A 16,779-nucleotide genomic window follows, 5' to 3' on the forward strand; every position below is an offset into this window, starting at 1 on the left:
CCCAGTTGAGTTGAAAACGAGGTCGCTTTTACCCTCTCGCTTCAGGGTAAGAACCCCGATGAGGGTCCTGCGGCGGGAGCGATTCGAAGCCGGGAAATCTGCTTGCTAGAAAACGGCTCTGCTGCGCCGCCGTTTACCGGTGTTAAACACGAGATCAGGGTAAACGTACCGGGCGGGGACCTTCCGCACGTCACACGTAGTACAGCAGTGGCGGGAGCGGGAGCGGGAGCGGGACCGGGAGCGGAGCCGACACCCTCCGGGTTACAGGTCACCGGCGTCCCCAAGCCCAGCGCCGCGGGCGCTCGGAGGGGGAGCGGAGGAAGCCCAGATCCGAACCCGAAGCCCTCCGCGTTGACGTCGGGTCCGAACCCCGAGGAGCAGTCCGCGGTGCCGTAACGACGGACGGAGGATGAGAGGCCCGTCGCGTTTCTCCCTGTCCCGAAGTCTGACGTCCGGAAAAATAAAAATATACAAGTTCGGAAAGACGCTCTTTAACGCCAGATCGCAATATTAATCGGTTAATTTAAGAGAGGAATAATCCTCCTTTGCTGTGGCGCGACAGGACGTGGCTTCGATCCCCGCTCGGTCCGTGTGCAGTTTGCGTGTTCTCCCCGTGTCCGCGTGGGTTTCCTCCGGGTGCTCTGGTTTCCTCCCACAGTCCACAGACGCGCCGTTCGTCGCGTTTACGAATACTATGACCCGGCGGTACGGTACATAGTGCGCGCAGCGAGAACAGGAACGGACCCGACGCGGAGCCCCGAGGCACGCCGCGCCGCCGGATCTCGGCACAAAACGTAGGAACGGAACCGCTTGAGCGCAGCGTCCGTCTGCCGAGGGAGAGACCGTGGTCGACGGCGTCAAGTGCAGGGCCGGCTGGCCGCGTCCCGCTTAGAGCCGCTGCCTTCGGGCCGCAAGGTCGCAAGGTCGCGCGTTTGAATCCCTCGTCCGGCCTCGGTTACTCTAGTAAGGACACGGCTAGCTTGCAGGAATGGGTAAACGCAGCGACGTGAGGACCGAGGAATGACCAGCGCGAGCCGATGTAGAAGTAACATTAACCACACACGCGAGGACGGTTGGAGGACCAGAGCGGAAGCCAGACTGAAAGTTTTCAATATGGATTATGATAATTAAGGTACTTTGCAGGTTGAGAAGCTACAGTCTTCTTTTTTAAAGAAATGGACAAAAACAGCAGGTCATTCGTCGTTTCGTTACGGTCGAGGTCCGATTTTCAGCAGCGGTCCAGCGATCGCGAAATAAATAACGTGTTCAATGAAAATGGAAATTGCAGCTTTGAGTAATTTAGCAGAGACCGACTGAGTCCGAAGGACAAGTAACAGGTTTCATAGAGCGGGAAATTTCCTTTCTAGCGATTCAGTTAAAGTTCCCGACACGCTGTTATCACGTAATATAGCGTTTAATACAATCGTAATATTATTATGGGAGGCCAGCTCCCCCAGCGTTGAACAACGAGCGACACGCTCACCTCCTCCACTTTATTGTTTAGGAACGGCTGCTACTACTCTACTGCACATTTACATGATGCATTTAGCAGACGCTTTTCTCCAAAGCAATGCACATCTCAGCAAAAATACAGATTTCTACTGTACACGACTTACCTAATGGGTCACTCATCCATGCATCGGTGGAACACGCGCACTCCGTCACTCACTCACGCTACGGAGGGGAACCTGCACGTTGTCACTCGTGTGCTGATGACACTCGCTTATATGTTTTAATTAAGCCCGATGACCCGTCGCGTTTTGTGTCTTGAGAAAATTGTTTCACTAATATAAAATCGCGGACCGCCACTGAAAATGAGGTACCGGTGCCGGGGGGCGCTGCAGAAACCCTCGACGCGGTCACATCGGCGCGTAGCGTCACGGATGGAGTTTCGCCTTCGGGACTTGGGGGTTTGCATCATTTAAAGAGCGCCGCTGCTAGGATTGTCAGGAGAACTAGCGGACGTGCGACCGCACGACAGCGGCTGCGGCCCGACAGATGAGCGTGTTGGGTTAGGATTAGGGTTAGGGTGCTGGGGCCCCTAGGAGCCGGAGCATCGCACGTAAATAGTCGCACAGCTGCCCAAGGGTCTGCGAGGGACCGGAGAGGGGCGAGTTGCTGGCCGATGGAGACGCTTGATGGAGATGCGGGTCCAAGAGCAACAGGGCTTCTTGGACTCGTCGCTTCTCGGTATTTGGGCCCAGCCTCAGGCGTCCTGCTGAAGCACAGATGGATACTAACTCTTGACTCTCTCCTCCAGCTCGCAGGACATGGATGGAAGGAGTCCTTACTTTCCTTCTTTGGTAAACTCTCTTCTTCGCGGTGTGTGCGGAAGCCTTTCTTTTACTCAGATCTGTGTTATTACAGCGTCATTCGCCTTTGCGCTTTCTTTGCCTAGAACTTGAGCCATTCTCCTCACCTTGTTCACCTGCTCCTGTCTGTTACTGGCGGTCCAGTTAATTCTCTGCGCTCCAACTTTCTTTTATACTGCCTCGGGGCTTACCGAAAAGATGGACAAGCAGCTCGACCAATTACTGAGCGCTGAGATCTCCAACTGACCAATAGTGCATTGGCTGCATTGCGGTGGGTGGGCCTTGCTGAAGGTGGCTGACTGAACAATGGCGCGTTGACCGAACTCCCGGTGCCCAGGTAGTTTCCGGAAGAAAGCGAACGTGTCTGACCAATGGCGTGCTGGCCGAAAGCGCAGTGGCTCTGCGCTTCCGGAAGGTGGGACCTTTAGCTGACCAATCACATGTTGGCAGGACGCCCGCCGGGCGGAAGCTCCCGGAAGGTGGGTCCTATGCGTGACTAATAGCGTTTCTGGGATCGTCAAGTGGGCGGGACGTTCTGGCGCGTCTGTTCTGCGACGGACCAATGACGTGTCGGCAGAGCACCGGTGGGCGGTCCTCGCTCTGCTGCAGTTCGTGTGCGCCCCACAATAGCCGGAGACGCCGGGGCAAGTTTGCGGCGAAGAAAGGAGGGCGTCCGGGCGGCCGAACGGAACGGAACGGAACGGAACGGAACGGAACGGAACGGAACGCGTGTGCGAGATCGCAGGAGGAACCTGGGAAATCTGGGCTTGCCCGGCGGAGGGAGGGAGCGAGCCGAGAGCGAGCGAGCGCGTGCAGGAGGAGGAGGAGAAGGTGAGGAGGTAAGGAGGAGGACCTCATCCTCAGCCTCAGCCTCTTTGGTTTGGAACGAACGAACGGGGCTCGTGCTGCTCGGAATGAATGACACGAACGAAAGTTCGGTCCGCGGTCCAATCAGGTTCGTGTGAGAGTCGAACGGGACGGGGGTCCCGCGGCTGCCGATGACCGAGTGAGGCTGAGTGGCGATCGCCGATGGGTCCGACGGATGCTGAGCCCGTGAGACTGACTGGCGCGTGAAAAGAAAAGCGCGTGAAAAGCGCCGATCTGCACTTCGCTCCATGATGAGCGACGGACGCGGACGGTGCGCAGCGCCTCCTCCTCCTCCTGTTGCTGATGAGTGAGTGATGAGTGAGTGGTGCTGATGATGGTGATGATGGTGATGAGGGTGGTGGTGAGACAGTGAGGGTGAGGATGATGGTGGTGTGAGACAATGATGTAGTGAGATGGTGATGATGATGATGATGGTGGTGGTGGTGAGACAGTGAGAGTGAGGATGATGAGGGTGGTGGTGAGACAATGATGTAGTGAGATGGTGATGATGATGATAGTGGTGAGACAGTGAGGGTGAGGATGATGGTGGTGGTGGTGAGACAGTGATGAGGTGGCTCACGAAGGTGTCTGGATGCACTTGTGGAGAAGCTCTCAACTGTGGATCCTCAGTGATTCTCTTGGGCTGTATTCTGTCTCCATGTGGACTCTTGAGTCTCCCTGGACCCCTGAGGGTTCGTCCCGATCCGCTCCTGACCTCCAGGATGAGGACGGCCGCGGAGATCGCAGGCCCCGCCTCGCGCCGCCTCGCCCCGACACGCCCCCCTTCGCGATCCGGTGACCCCGCGTGACCTGGTGTGTCTGAGCTGGAGCAGGTGCTCCACCCTGAGCGCAGCGTGCTTGGAGGAGCACGTTGGAGATGAGCGACGGGCCGTCTTGCGCCTGCACCTAGTGCGTCCGCCGAGCAGCTGCCCCCCCCCCCCCGTGGAATGAGGGCGACAAACAGCAGTAATGTAATACGCGGCAGAGGGGTCGCGCGCACAGAGATGGTCGCACTGTCGCCTGTCATCGGGTCGGGGACCATCGGTTAGTGAAGTGAGCGGCGCGGGTGTCCCTCTGCGGAACGCCGTCCTCCCGTCCCCCCACACGGTGACTTGGCAGGCAGCATGTCCGCTTGTCGAGAAGACGGGAAAGATACCGTTTGTAACCGAGCGGACGGAAGGCGACCGTTTTCTTGTGCTGTTTTTGCAGAGCTTTGATGTTTTTGTTCTGCGTGTGTGTGTGTGTGTGTGTGTGTGTGTGTGTGTGTTGGGGGGGTGCGGTCCAGCCTGGAGCGGTCAACTCGCCCGAGGTGCGGTCGGCCTCCAGAGGGCTGTAACTCACCATATGGTAAGGTAACGGAGCGTCGCCCCAGGCAACGGCACCCGGCGCGCACGCGGCAGTTGTACGAGAGAGGCCGGGGCGTGTCGGGTGCGATGTGCGCGTTGGGATTCGAGCGCGGAGGAAGGGGCTCCGAGTCACACTCTGCACCACGTTTGGGTGTGACCGCGTGGTGCTTTGTGGTACCGAACCCGGGACCTCCCGGGGCCCTTTCTGTCAGCTGTGGCATCGTTGCTGTGGTCTTCCTGCAGTGAGGCAATCCTGTGGCGCGCACACACGCACACACGCGCGCCCACAAAACGTCATCCGGTGTGTGAAGAGCCCGAACTGAGCTGGCCCGGTTTTCCAAAGCAGCTGTTCCAGCAGCGAGCGGTTGGACCGCAGGGAAAGAGCCAAAGCAGCTGGGCGGAACGCACACGCTCGATCCCCAGCTCTTATGTGTTGGGTCTCGACAGCGAAGCCCCTTCGGCGGGACCGCGGCCACCGAAACGGTATTAATAGTATCTGCTATAAATAGCCGCTCGTGTCCGGTGGTCGTGCTGGTCGTGGTCTTGGCCCGCAGACGGCAGCTGTGTCGCCGGACTGCTCGTGAAACGGTTCCGCCCTCCTGGACGCGCCGGACGCCCCGTTCGTAACTCGCGCCTCGCGCTGTTGCCGCAGGTTGTTGGTTCGGGTCCCAGGAGAGGCCTCCTGCTGGACAACTGTGTTTACTTACCCAGAATTGATACGGTAAAGATCACCCTGCTGCGTAAATGGGTAATTCGGTTAAAGTGTATCTGCCTATAGACCAGTCATGGTAAATTGCCTTGATTTGGGTGATCTCACGGGCAGCGGAGGCGGGGCACTGCGACCTTTGATCCGCCCCCGCCAGATCACCGCGGTAAAGGGATCGGGTGAAGCGGCTCCTCTTACCTGTTTGTTCTGTGTGGTTCTTCACCTGGTGAGTGATGTGGGTGCGGGAGACGGGGGGCGTGGCCAGGCTCAGGGGTCAGGGAACGGGGGCTCGGGGGGGACGGAGACGCCTGGGACGGGTGCGGGGCAGGGATTGCTGGGATGTGCCGGGGCGGTGGGGTGGGGTGGGGGGGGTCGTCCCTTGTTCAAACTGCTCCTGCTCTGCGTCTTTGTGCCCTTTGGCCCTTTGGAGAGAGAGCGGCTCTGGGCTCCCAGCATGCTGTGCGGTGGCCCGAGTGTGTGTGAGGTCTCTGTTAATGATTATTGCACAAACAGAACAGCGCGCGCGCGCGCACACACACACACACACACACACACACACACACACACACACACCTCTCCCTCTCCAAGTTCATTGTGGGGCCCAGTCTTTGGGGCAGGAAGTTATCACCACTTCCCTTCCATCCATGTGCCGCTGCTTTGATGGTTTGAAGAAGCGTCCTCTGCAGGGCAGTGTGTCCAGCACGTAAGGAGCATCCTCATGCGCGTAGTACTTCCATAACTGGGGGGGGGGGCTGCTGTGTGTTTGATGTTGCACCAAAGACTTTGTTCTCCTTTTACCCGCTGAAGCTCCCCCACTCCCCCCCCCCCCCCCCGGCTTTACCTGATGTGTGAGGGGGCTGAGAGGGATCAGCTTTGTACTGTAGTCCATGAATAATGGAGCCCAGTATTTTACCACAGGCAGCACGTTGTTCAGCCTGACCCTCCCCCAAACACACACACACACACACACACACACACACACACAGAATCCTCAGTGAGAATACGCACTCCTCTACAGGGTCGGTTAACGTTGCCCTCCCCCCCCGTGATGAAACGGTCACTGCACTCCTGCTCCCGGACAGCGTGACGCCCCTCCCCCGACCCTCTGGTTTGCCTTAAGTGTCTCCAGAGGCCGACGCGCCGCATCATGGGAGCGGGTCGAGATCCCGTTGCCCTGCGGGAGGGACCAGGACCCGCCGCCCTGAGAGCACACCTGTCGCTGGTCCTCGACGTCACTCGGAGGATCCGTCCAAAGCTCCTGTCGCATCTTAACCCGCAGCTACTGGAAACCAGTGCGGAGAAACGACTAGAGGAGATACGTGGGAACGCTTTGGCAAATCAAACACAACTCGTACCGCGGTATTCTGTAGAAGCTGCAGAGGTTTGATGGCAGTAGCAGGAAGGCCACACAGGGGAGAGTTGCAGTATCCGAACGGGACGTCAGCATGTCCTGGACAAGTAGTTGGGCGGAGTCGATTGTGAGGTGAGGACGGATCCTGCGGACGTTATGCAGGATGTGTCTGCAAGTCCACCTTAGGGTTAGGGGTTAGGATTAGGGTTAGGGTCCGGCAAGTTCTGGCTTCGATGTGCTGAGAGAAAGACGGACTCGAATCAGTCGTCGCTCCCAGACTCTTAGCCGAGGAGGTAGGAAAATGAGTGAGTTGTCCAGTCTGATTGATGGATAGATCGTGACAGGAGGACCTGGGATATGAGATTCGAACCTGTGTCCTTCAGGTGCACGGTGACGCTCCGACTGCTGCGGCCCCCGTGATGAGCTCTGGTTGACCATATGGTCTCCTGTGGTCCAGATGGACACGCTGATGAGTGAGTGTGAAGCTGCTTAGTATGTCAGAGGGTTTCTTTTATAGGCTTTGGGTGTAACACACACACACCTTCTAGAGTCAGTTTTTGTCAAAGTGACAGCAGCCTGAGTGCTTCTACTTATTAGAATGTGTGTGCGTGTACTTTAGTCAAAAGTGTAAGGAGTGTGTGGTGCTGGGGGGGCTCATGCACAACAAAGCAAACAGTTTTCAATCTTTAAGTATGGTAAAATTTACATGTGAACCCCCCCCCCACCACGGGAGGGTCATTACCATAATGGTGCCTCTGTTTTGTCAGTAACAAGTAGAGTCTTGATGACGCACGCACGCATGCACACTGCTCTGCACATCCCCAACACTGCTAAAAGCCATTCATCATGCCCCCCCCACCTCCCCGATTGTTTGTTTGATCTGGGAGGTGTCATCTGAGGTTATGTCACTGCAGCTGAGTTTTGTGTGTGGGTGCGTGTGCGTGTGTGTTTCGGCCCACGATGCACTGCGGTCCGTTTCCCTCTTTCTCTTGCATCTCCTCTTGTCTGCAGTCGTCTTCGGGTTCTTCGGTGCTCGCAGCCTCCTAAACGTTGTCGCTCTTTTTGGTTCTTGAAACTCGGGGGTATCGGCCTCGTTCTGCCCGACACGCACTCTTAGGTGTCTTTGTCCCAGCGCAGTGATGGACACGCCAGGGACACGTGCGTCGCTGCGTACCGCCACCAGGGCCACATGGGAGGCGCACGATTGAACAAGGTGCGCCTTTTGGTGCTGGCGGTCGGCTCGCAGCGACGGTCAGTCTGTTTGTCCAGTGAACACACACACACGAGCGTCCGGAATGTGATGCCTCTCCTACACTTCCTCCCAGCTCCAATAGGGGGCAGTAGGGGGTGAGGTTAGACAGGCTGCATAATTATACCTGATAGGGGCTCATCTGTGTGTCTGTGAACAGCTGCTACCTTTGTCACTGCAGCTCTGTGTGTGTGTGTGTGTGTGTGTGTGTGTGTGTGTGTGTGAGAGAGAGAGAGAGAGAGAGAGGCAGACAGTTTGGTGGAGCCTGTGAGACACCAGCCTGACTCACTTCTGACATGAGAAACTAGGGTAGGGCTTGTCTCGCTCTCTGTGTCTTTCTCTCTCTCACACACACACACACACACACACACACACACACACACACACACACACACACACACACACACACACACTCCGGCATACACAATTTGAAGGGACGCCCTGTGGTCCCGACACATCTGGACAGTGATGTCACGCTCTTGTTGGGTTGAACCCGTGGAGAGACACTCAGATATGATGAATTTCGGGTTTCGGTGGGAGGGGCTGAAGGCCCCCCCAGGGAGGTGAGACACCCAGTGCAGAACATGACTTCACTGGCTGTTCCATTACATTCATGTACATTTATTAATCTATCACACACGTTCCTCCAAGCGATGAACATGAGAGAACAACACAGAGTTCGTTACACCAAGAGAAGGAGAGATTTGGATGCAGACACCGACTGTAGACTACACTCCATTTGTCGCATACCACGGTATAAATCATTGTACGTTACATCAGTACCTGCTTTTTTAAAATGATTCAACAGATAACATAGTACATGTTTATTGAGCACGTAGGAGATCCGGAGGTGAGTCCGAAAAAAGGAAAAAAAATCCGTGAGTCTAAAAGAACGGAGTTTGAGACTCTACTTGAATGCGAGAGGGATTCAGCAGCCCTGAGGGACATGGGAAGCTCATTTGACAAGAACCAAAAACCTTTGTGCTTCTGAGTTTGGACCTTTTGTGCGTGGGACCAATAAGCGGTCAGAGGTGGAGGAGGGTTCCAGTCTGGTTGAGCTCTTGTAGATATCGGGGAGCAGATCCGCCGATGGTTTTGTAGACCGTAACCAGAGTGTTAAATTTGATCGGGCAGCTACAGGAAGGTCAGCGCAGAGATACGACGAGGGGGATGCACGGGAACGCTTCGGCAGGTCGAACGCAACTCGTACCGCGGTATTCTGCATCGGCTGGAGACGCCCGATGGCGGAGGCCAGAAGACCAGACAGGAGAGAGTTACGATAGTCCAGGTGGGGTCTCACCCTGGTGCGGACCAGGAGTTGTGTACAGTTTGTAGAGACGGGGGCGGATCCCGTGGATGTTACGCAGGATGTATCTGCAGGTCCGGGTTGTGGGTTCGATGCGTTGAGAAAAGGACAGAATTGAGCCGATGAGGCAGGAGGTGACACGAGCGAGTTGCCCAGTTTGACGGAGGGTCTCGACCGGAAGAGAGACCAGCTGGGAGGCGAAGCATCTCTGGCTGAGAGGTTCAGTTGTAGGTGGTGATCGGACATCCGGGCAGAGAAGTCCGAGAGGCGGGTGGCGATGGGCGAGGAAACGTGTGTCGTTTGTGGGAAAGGAGAGGAGGATCGTGGCTATCGGCGGTGTAGCAGTGGTGTTATCGCAACATGTTCCATTTCTCAGGCTGGAGCTCCTGGCGCAGGTCACCATAGTGACACCGACTCCTCCACCGGAGGAGCTTCTTGGTTCTAGCCCCCTTAGCACAGCGTATCCCACGAGTGTCGCCCTATGGAGTAGGAGGAACACTGCAGTATGGTGGGGGTCCATCTCTGTCCCACACGCGCACGCGGACATATACATTTCCAGTCATCGCCAAACCTGTTTAGTAATGAAGAGCATGCGTTTGACCTTCTTCATACTGTATTGAGAAGACACTGTTTAGAAAAAAGAGCCAAAGCTGCAGAAAAACCCTTTTCTGTGGTGAGTTCATCGGCTTCTTCCCAGAACATCAAGTGGGCTCAGTCGGCGCAGCAGGGGGCGCTAACAGCTCCTCTGTCCCCAGGTGAGGCACCACTTCATTGGTCTGCCTGCTCGAGAGGTCATCTCCGGTTGGTCGCCCGGCCCCTCCGCGGTAGGAGCTCCCGATCGGCCGAGCTCCCCCCACGCAGACGTCGCAGCTGAAGATGTCCGACAACGGGGAGGTGGAGGACAAGCCGCCGGCGCCACCTATGCGCAACACCAGCACCATGATCGGGGCCTGTGGAAAGGACACGGGAGCCCCCCACCACGGGTCCAAGCCCCTGCCCCCCAACCCCGAGGACAAGAAGAAGAAGGACCGCTCGATTCGCTCCATCCTCACCGGAGGAGGAGACAAGAGTGAGCGAAGGCCTGACTGTGCCCGCGCACACGCACACAGTATGCGCGAGCACATTTCCCCCACCAGGATGTTCAGCAGGTCTCCCGAGGGCATTGTCTCATTGTGCTTCTCTGTGCTCCTCAGCCAAGATGAAGAAGGAACGTCCCGAGATTTCGCTGCCGTCCGACTTTGAGCACACAATCCACGTGGGCTTCGATGCTGTTACCGGCGAGTTCACGGTGAGCAGCCCCCGCCCCCCTCTGCCGTTCGTGAGCGCCGGTGTGGCGTCCTCAACAAGGAGCTCTAATTGGTGGATCAAGACATTCGCATGTTTAATGGGAACAAACTGTGCAGGGCATGCCGGAGCAGTGGGCGCGTCTCCTTCAGACCTCTAACATCACCAAGTTGGAGCAGAAGAAGAACCCACAAGCTGTGCTCGATGTCCTCAAGTTCTATGACTCGAAGGAGACGTCCAACAGTCAGAAGTACATGAGCTTCACAGGTGAGACTCGGAAACAAGTTGCTGGCAGGTGAGCGTCCGGGTGACTCGCTGACCTCCGAGGGTCAGAGGCGTCCACTTCTCTGCCCCCTGCCAACGGTTCGGGCCAGTCGGTCCGTGTGACGGCACACTCTTCCCGGGTGAGGGATGGCAGGTGTTTTTTGCTTCTGCTTCCTTGTCTCCGGTGCCCAACTAGAAACTCTTGTCCCCCACAGACAAAACGACAGAGAGCTACACTACGTCCAACGCTCTGGTAAGTGTGAACCCCCTGCCCCGGCAGGGGCGACTGTCACCTTTGTCCCGGGGAGGATCGATGGCCGGACTCAAGGAAGACCGGTCGGGGGATGTTATCGCTGTGTCCTCGGCCGCCCCCTTTCTGCAGGAGGTGTGAGCGCTGCGGTGCGAGGCCCTCAAATCGCCGTTGTTTAGTGTCGAGAACAAACCGCACTTAAAATATGTACATTCTGTGAACGGCAGCTATGAGACCAACGTATGTTACATTTCATATTTGTAGCATCGCAGTTGCTAGCTGCTCTTATTCATCAACTTCCGCTTACTTCGCGATCAATAACTCCAGGGTTGCCGTGGCCCAGATTTCTTAGGAGATTTTAAACATGGTTCCGAGGCCCAGCAGCTGTGGAGTTAGTTTTCAGCCTCTTTCCTTATGTTTAATAAGATCTTTCATCTGATTAATAGATTATTGCGTTTTTACGAAAGCTGCTCTTTTACCCTGTTCCCGGACACGAGAAGTACTTCAGCGCTGAGCGCTCCTCACGTTTGCTGCTCTCTTTGAAGGAAAACACAGTGATACTAAAAGGCTCCTTTTTCTGTGGCAGGACTGGAGCTCAGTGTGTGTTTCATGTGCCTTTTAAACACTAAACCCTTTTACTCACTTTAAATGGACTTTTTGAACTTGCTGGGGTGGGAGTCAGAGACGCCGTTACCGCAGTACGCTTGTAGCTCGTGTTACGAACATCCGAGTTACAACATTTACAGAACAGAAGAAAGACACGAGCGTTTCCAGCTTTATTTGCTTACTTCCAAACAGCCTTTTCCTCACCATTCTCCGTCGTAACGTTTGTGTCGCGGAACAAACGATGACCGGCCGGCACTTCTCCTTTCGGCCACCGGGGGCAGCGCAGGGCTGCCGGGCGTCTCGCAGCAGCCCTTCCAGCAACGAAATGGACCAGAATACTGCTGTAGTGGATCATGAGGCTGTTGTTTGAGAAGAGAGCTTTCCCGTTGCGCAGGATGCCATTGTGAAGGCCGGCGGCGTTCAGCTCTCTCTCCGCACGTGTGTGAACAATAAAGGTGCGATGCAGTGTGCGTGACCGTGTTCCAGAGCTCCAAGGCCGTGTCGGAGACCCCCGCTGTGGCCACTGTGTCCGAGGACGAGGAGGAGGATGAGGCCACCCCCCCACCGGTGATAGCGCCACGACCAGAGCACACCAAGTCGGTGGGTCTCCTGCCCCGCACGCACGCGCGCACACGCGTACGTGCACACAGTGTTGAACAGAGCTGTTGGTTTTCTGCATTTCTGCATTATTCTGAATGTGTGAGAGAGGCGGCTCCTCCCCTTCGCTTCCCTTGGACTGTGAGTGTGTCTCATCCTCTGGTAGATATATACCCGCTCGGTCATCGAACCCCTCCCTGCAGCCCCCACCAAAGATGCGGCCAGCTCACCCACCTCGCCCCCTGCCGAGAGCAGCGGCCCCGCCCCCGCCCCCTCAAGCAGTCCCCCCTGTGGCGCCGATAAAACCCGAAAGAAAACCAAGATGACTGATGAGGAGATTCTGGAAAAGCTGCGTGAGTCTCCAACTTGCACGCGTGCAGAGACATGCACGCACGCACGCACACACACACACACACACACACACACACACACACACACACACAGAGTGTGCGCGCCCACTAGTGTGTGGTTCTGTCGCCATGGAAACAGGCTCAGAGCAAGCAACCCATGTGCACAAGTTCTCAGACGCCATCCCCCGATGCACTACGACCCCTAGTGACACTACAGTGCACAGTCCAGTGTTTTGCATGCAACAAACAAGGGACACCGTAGCGAGAAGTAAAATCCCAGCATTTCCGTAGCGACGTCTTTCATTTAAGGTGTAAAGCACTTCTGAGCGTTTCCATCAAACATGAACGCCTGTTCTGTTCATATGTTGGTAAACAATCCTCCATCATTTCAGCATTAATTACTTTCACATTTGACAACAGACTTCTTCAGCAAAGGTGCGCTGCGGTGTCCGTCGTGACCACGCCCCCCTTCCTTCGGTTTGTGCCCAAGTCCTTCTGTGTCCCCTCCCCTTTCAAACCGACCTTTGACCTGTGTGGCCCTTGCCCATGACACGTGTACCTGTGCCTGAGCAGCGTCACGGTGAGCATCCCTCGCCTGTACACCCTGCGCAGAGAGCTCTTCGTCGAGTTGCTACGCTCAGCGTTACAGCTCTGGTCGTCAGTGACCCTTAATTGTTTAAATCAATGTATTTTTACCTCGATCACAGGTACGAGAGCAGGACGTGTGATTCAAACCTGGGACCTTTCAATGCAATGAAAGTAAGCCACTGGACCCTCCCCCATCTCCCCGTCTCTCTCTTTCAGGGAGCATCGTGAGTGTGGGTGACCCCAAGAAGAAGTACACACGCTTCGAGAAGATCGGCCAGGGGTTCGTTAGCGCCGGCCCACCTCTTAATGCCGTAATGCTCTCCCTGTCTCTCTCTCTCACTCGTCGTGCGTGTGTGTCTCACCAGGGCCTCTGGAACAGTGTACACAGCAATAGACGTCGCCACAGGCCAAGAGGTGAGGACACGCTCTGTCACACACGAGAGTGGCTAGACCCCACTCCCACAGGCGGGTGCTCTTCCTGGTCTCTGTCATTCTGGGAGGCAGTACCAGCCCAGAGCACACTGAACGTAACGCTCTGATAAATTGTCCGGACATTTCCTTTTTATTCCTTGCTGTAGTATTAATGAATTAACGGAGAGCTTTTACCGGGTTCCGCTACCAGTCGACTCGGCTTTTACTTGCCAGCCAATAACAGGCCTCGAAAGAGTCGCATGAAGTAGTGAGGCCGAAAGGCATCGGTGAGCGTTTGTTTCGGTGCCGCACGACGCATAATTAAGGAGGAGCCGGAGTCGAACCGCGAGCCGCTGCCTGGGCGGAGCGATCGATTGGGTCTTTGCTCTTCTCTTCAGGTCGCCATCAAGCAGATGAACCTGCAGCAGCAGCCCAAGAAGGAGCTGATCATCAACGAGATCCTGGTGATGAGAGAAAACAAGAACCCCAACATCGTCAACTATCTGGACAGGTGAGGGAGCTCAGGGGCGGGGCCAAGGCAGGGGCGTGGCCAGCCCGCAGCGTCGTCAGGGTGTGGAAGGAGGTTGCCTTATATCCGCAGCTACCTGGTGGGCGACGAGCTGTGGGTGGTGATGGAGTACTTGGCTGGAGGCTCCCTGACGGATGTTGTGACGGAGACCTGCATGGACGAAGCCCAGATCGCTGCTGTGTGCAGAGAGGTGAGCTCCGCCTCACCATGCCGTGCCCCCCCCCCCCCCCCCCCACCCATTCCTCCGTTCGTGGTACGAGCCGTACTCCAACGTCACGCTCCTCCGCAGTGTCTCCAAGCGCTGGAGTTCCTGCACTCGAACCAGGTGATCCACCGAGACATAAAGAGCGACAACATCCTGCTGGGGATGGACGGCTCCGTGAAGCTCAGTGAGTCCCACCCCCACCTGCCTGCTGTGTGCCCTCGTGGACGGCAGGGGGAGACATTGAGCTTTGTGCGGCGGAGCATGGCGTAAGCCTGCCTCTCGGGCCGACTGACTCCCCCCCTCTTGGCTCCCTGTCCCCCCCCAGCGGACTTTGGCTTCTGTGCCCAGATCACTCCCGAGCAGAGCAAGCGCAGCACCATGGTGGGCACCCCTTACTGGATGGCCCCTGAGGTCGTGACCCGCAAGGCCTATGGCCCCAAGGTGGACATCTGGTCCCTGGGCATCATGGCCATCGAGATGATCGAAGGGGAACCGCCGTACCTCAATGAGAACCCGCTGAGGGTGAGAGCGTGTTCCCTGGCTCGTGTCTCTGTGTAAGGGAAGCTTTCCGGTAAGAGGAGCTTACCAGGGCTGTGTGTTCCAGGCCCTGTATCTTATAGCGACCAACGGGACTCCGGAGCTGCAGAACCCCGAGAAGCTTTCTCCGGTTTTCCGAGACTTTCTCAATTGCTGCCTGGAGATGGATGTGGAGAAGAGGGGTTCGGCCAAGGAGCTGCTGCAGGTGAGCTCACCAGCGCCCCCTGGGTCGCCCGTGCTGGACGCAACGTGTCCTGCAGCTCAGAGGGGTGGAGATTCTCGTCTTTTCGTGTGCAGGGAGGTGCTGGATGGATCAAAGCAGGCTGTCCCGGTGCTCAAAGTGGACCGAGCTGATCTCAGTCGTGCTTCTTGTTGTTGTTACTATGTACTCATCAGTCTGGCAATTTTCTCCGAGGTGGCTTACAGCGTGAGGTTCGCACACCTTGCTGCTTACACTGATTTACCCATTTATACAGAAATAATTTTTACTGTATTCATGGTACGTACCTTGATAAGGGGTATTTCAGCAGGAGGTAGGATTCGAACCCGGATCCTACCGATACCAGAGCCCTGCATCTTATGTGTTCGTGTGCTCTCGGTCCCGTCACCGTGTTGCAAGGACAACGAGGCCTCACCTCTTAGCGCTCGGTGCCGGGATCTGGTTCGAGGAGGAAAACAAGGTCAAGAGTGCGCGCACACGCGCGCGCACACACACGCGCACCGATACGCACAACTCGCCAGGGGGTGGCATAGTTGACGAAGCCCAGTGTGCTCACGTGGCCCTCCATGCAGCCCTCTGATTGGCTGTTTCTCTCTGTGTTCATCCTCAGCACCAGTTCCTGAAGGTGGCCAAGCCGCTCTCGAGCCTCACACCCCTCATCCTGGCGGCCAAGGAGGCGACAAAGAACAGTCGCTAGCTGCCCACACGGGGCACCGCCCCCTCCTCCTGTATCGGGCCCAGTGTCGAGCCCACCGCAGCTCAACAGGGGGTTTGCGAAGCCCCCCCACCGTGGGCGAGCTCGGGAGCCTCATGGCCCCGCCTCCACAGCACCCCTGGGATGATGGGACTGCGGGCCCCCGAGCACCAGGCCCTGGTGTGGGACACCGACAGTCCTCCGCAGTCATCCCTCCTTCCTCTTCTCTTTGCCTTTTTAATTCACTTTGTTCACTTGTTTGTTTGAATGTAGCGTAGCTGAAGGTACGAGAGCTGGTGTCGTTTCCGTCAACAACGCTCACAAACGAGGGTGATGTGCCAGTGCATAGCAGCAGTGTGCATGTCAACTTTTTAAAAGAAATCAAGCTTATGACACCAGTTATGACTATAATAATGCAAAAAAATCATACCTGTATTATTATTATTTTTAATAATAATATTAACCAGAGACTATTGAGACATAAGTCAATCATCTTAATGTAAAACTATGGTACAATACAAGGTTCTGTCCACTGGGAAGAATAAGCCACTTTATTGTAAGGGAATTGAGAGAGAGAGAGAGAGAGAGAGAGAGAGAGAGAGAGAGAGAGAGAGATCGCTTGCCCAAATGACAAACATGTACAACTGTTTGTGACCAAATGTTAATTTTTTTTTTTCCCCCCCCGTATGTAGCGTTAAACACACCTCGGGCCTTAAATGCTGGGCAGCGTCACCTTCAGACCTTGTTCTCCTTTCTGTATATTTGAGTCCGAAATCATTTTTAAAATAATACCTGAAGCGGGACACTGATGATAAACATGTCCAGTGATTAATTGCAGTTGGGCTGCAGTGGGCGGAACGACGTCTCAGCACTCGCTCTGTCATTTTTTAGCGTATATTTATGTACCTGTTAGAAAAGATCGGACCCGGAGCCGGACCGGATGGAGCGGTTTGCGTCGCCCTCCGTGTTCCGCGGCAGATCCTCGGAGCCCTTTTCAAACCCACGGCACCGTGCGGCCAACCGTGGTCCCGCGGGGCCTCGCTCTGCACAACTGGCTCCGGGTCCAATTTCCTGTGGGCTCAACACACAGTGGAAATAAAGACTTCC

The 16,779-nt window shown here is 56.1% G+C and overlaps 1 protein-coding gene across 7 annotated transcripts in view; it reads left to right on the plus strand.

The window, feature by feature from the left end:
• The window catches only part of pak1 (p21 protein (Cdc42/Rac)-activated kinase 1), a 16,823-nt gene extending 707 nt beyond the window's left edge, over nucleotides 1-16,116 (plus strand). The window contains exons 1-15 of one of the 7 annotated variants that reach the window (XM_029255386.1): nucleotides 12-46; nucleotides 9,893-10,206; nucleotides 10,331-10,425; nucleotides 10,541-10,688; nucleotides 10,901-10,938; nucleotides 12,028-12,141; nucleotides 12,305-12,491; nucleotides 13,293-13,356; nucleotides 13,442-13,490; nucleotides 13,886-13,998; nucleotides 14,089-14,206; nucleotides 14,306-14,405; nucleotides 14,547-14,743; nucleotides 14,826-14,963; nucleotides 15,589-16,116. In XM_029255386.1, the coding sequence (XP_029111219.1) occupies nucleotides 10,014-10,206; nucleotides 10,331-10,425; nucleotides 10,541-10,688; nucleotides 10,901-10,938; nucleotides 12,028-12,141; nucleotides 12,305-12,491; nucleotides 13,293-13,356; nucleotides 13,442-13,490; nucleotides 13,886-13,998; nucleotides 14,089-14,206; nucleotides 14,306-14,405; nucleotides 14,547-14,743; nucleotides 14,826-14,963; nucleotides 15,589-15,675 (1,641 nt within the window). In that variant the 5' untranslated portion in view covers nucleotides 12-46; nucleotides 9,893-10,013 and the 3' untranslated portion in view covers nucleotides 15,676-16,116. The other 6 variants (XM_029255384.1, XM_029255385.1, XM_029255388.1 and 3 more) reach the window with 6 other exon arrangements.
• Nucleotides 16,117-16,779: the final 663 nt, after the last annotated feature.

This window comes from Scleropages formosus, chromosome 10 (assembly GCF_900964775.1).
Source record: "Scleropages formosus chromosome 10, fSclFor1.1, whole genome shotgun sequence".
Classification (NCBI taxonomy): domain Eukaryota; kingdom Metazoa; phylum Chordata; class Actinopteri; order Osteoglossiformes; family Osteoglossidae; genus Scleropages; species Scleropages formosus.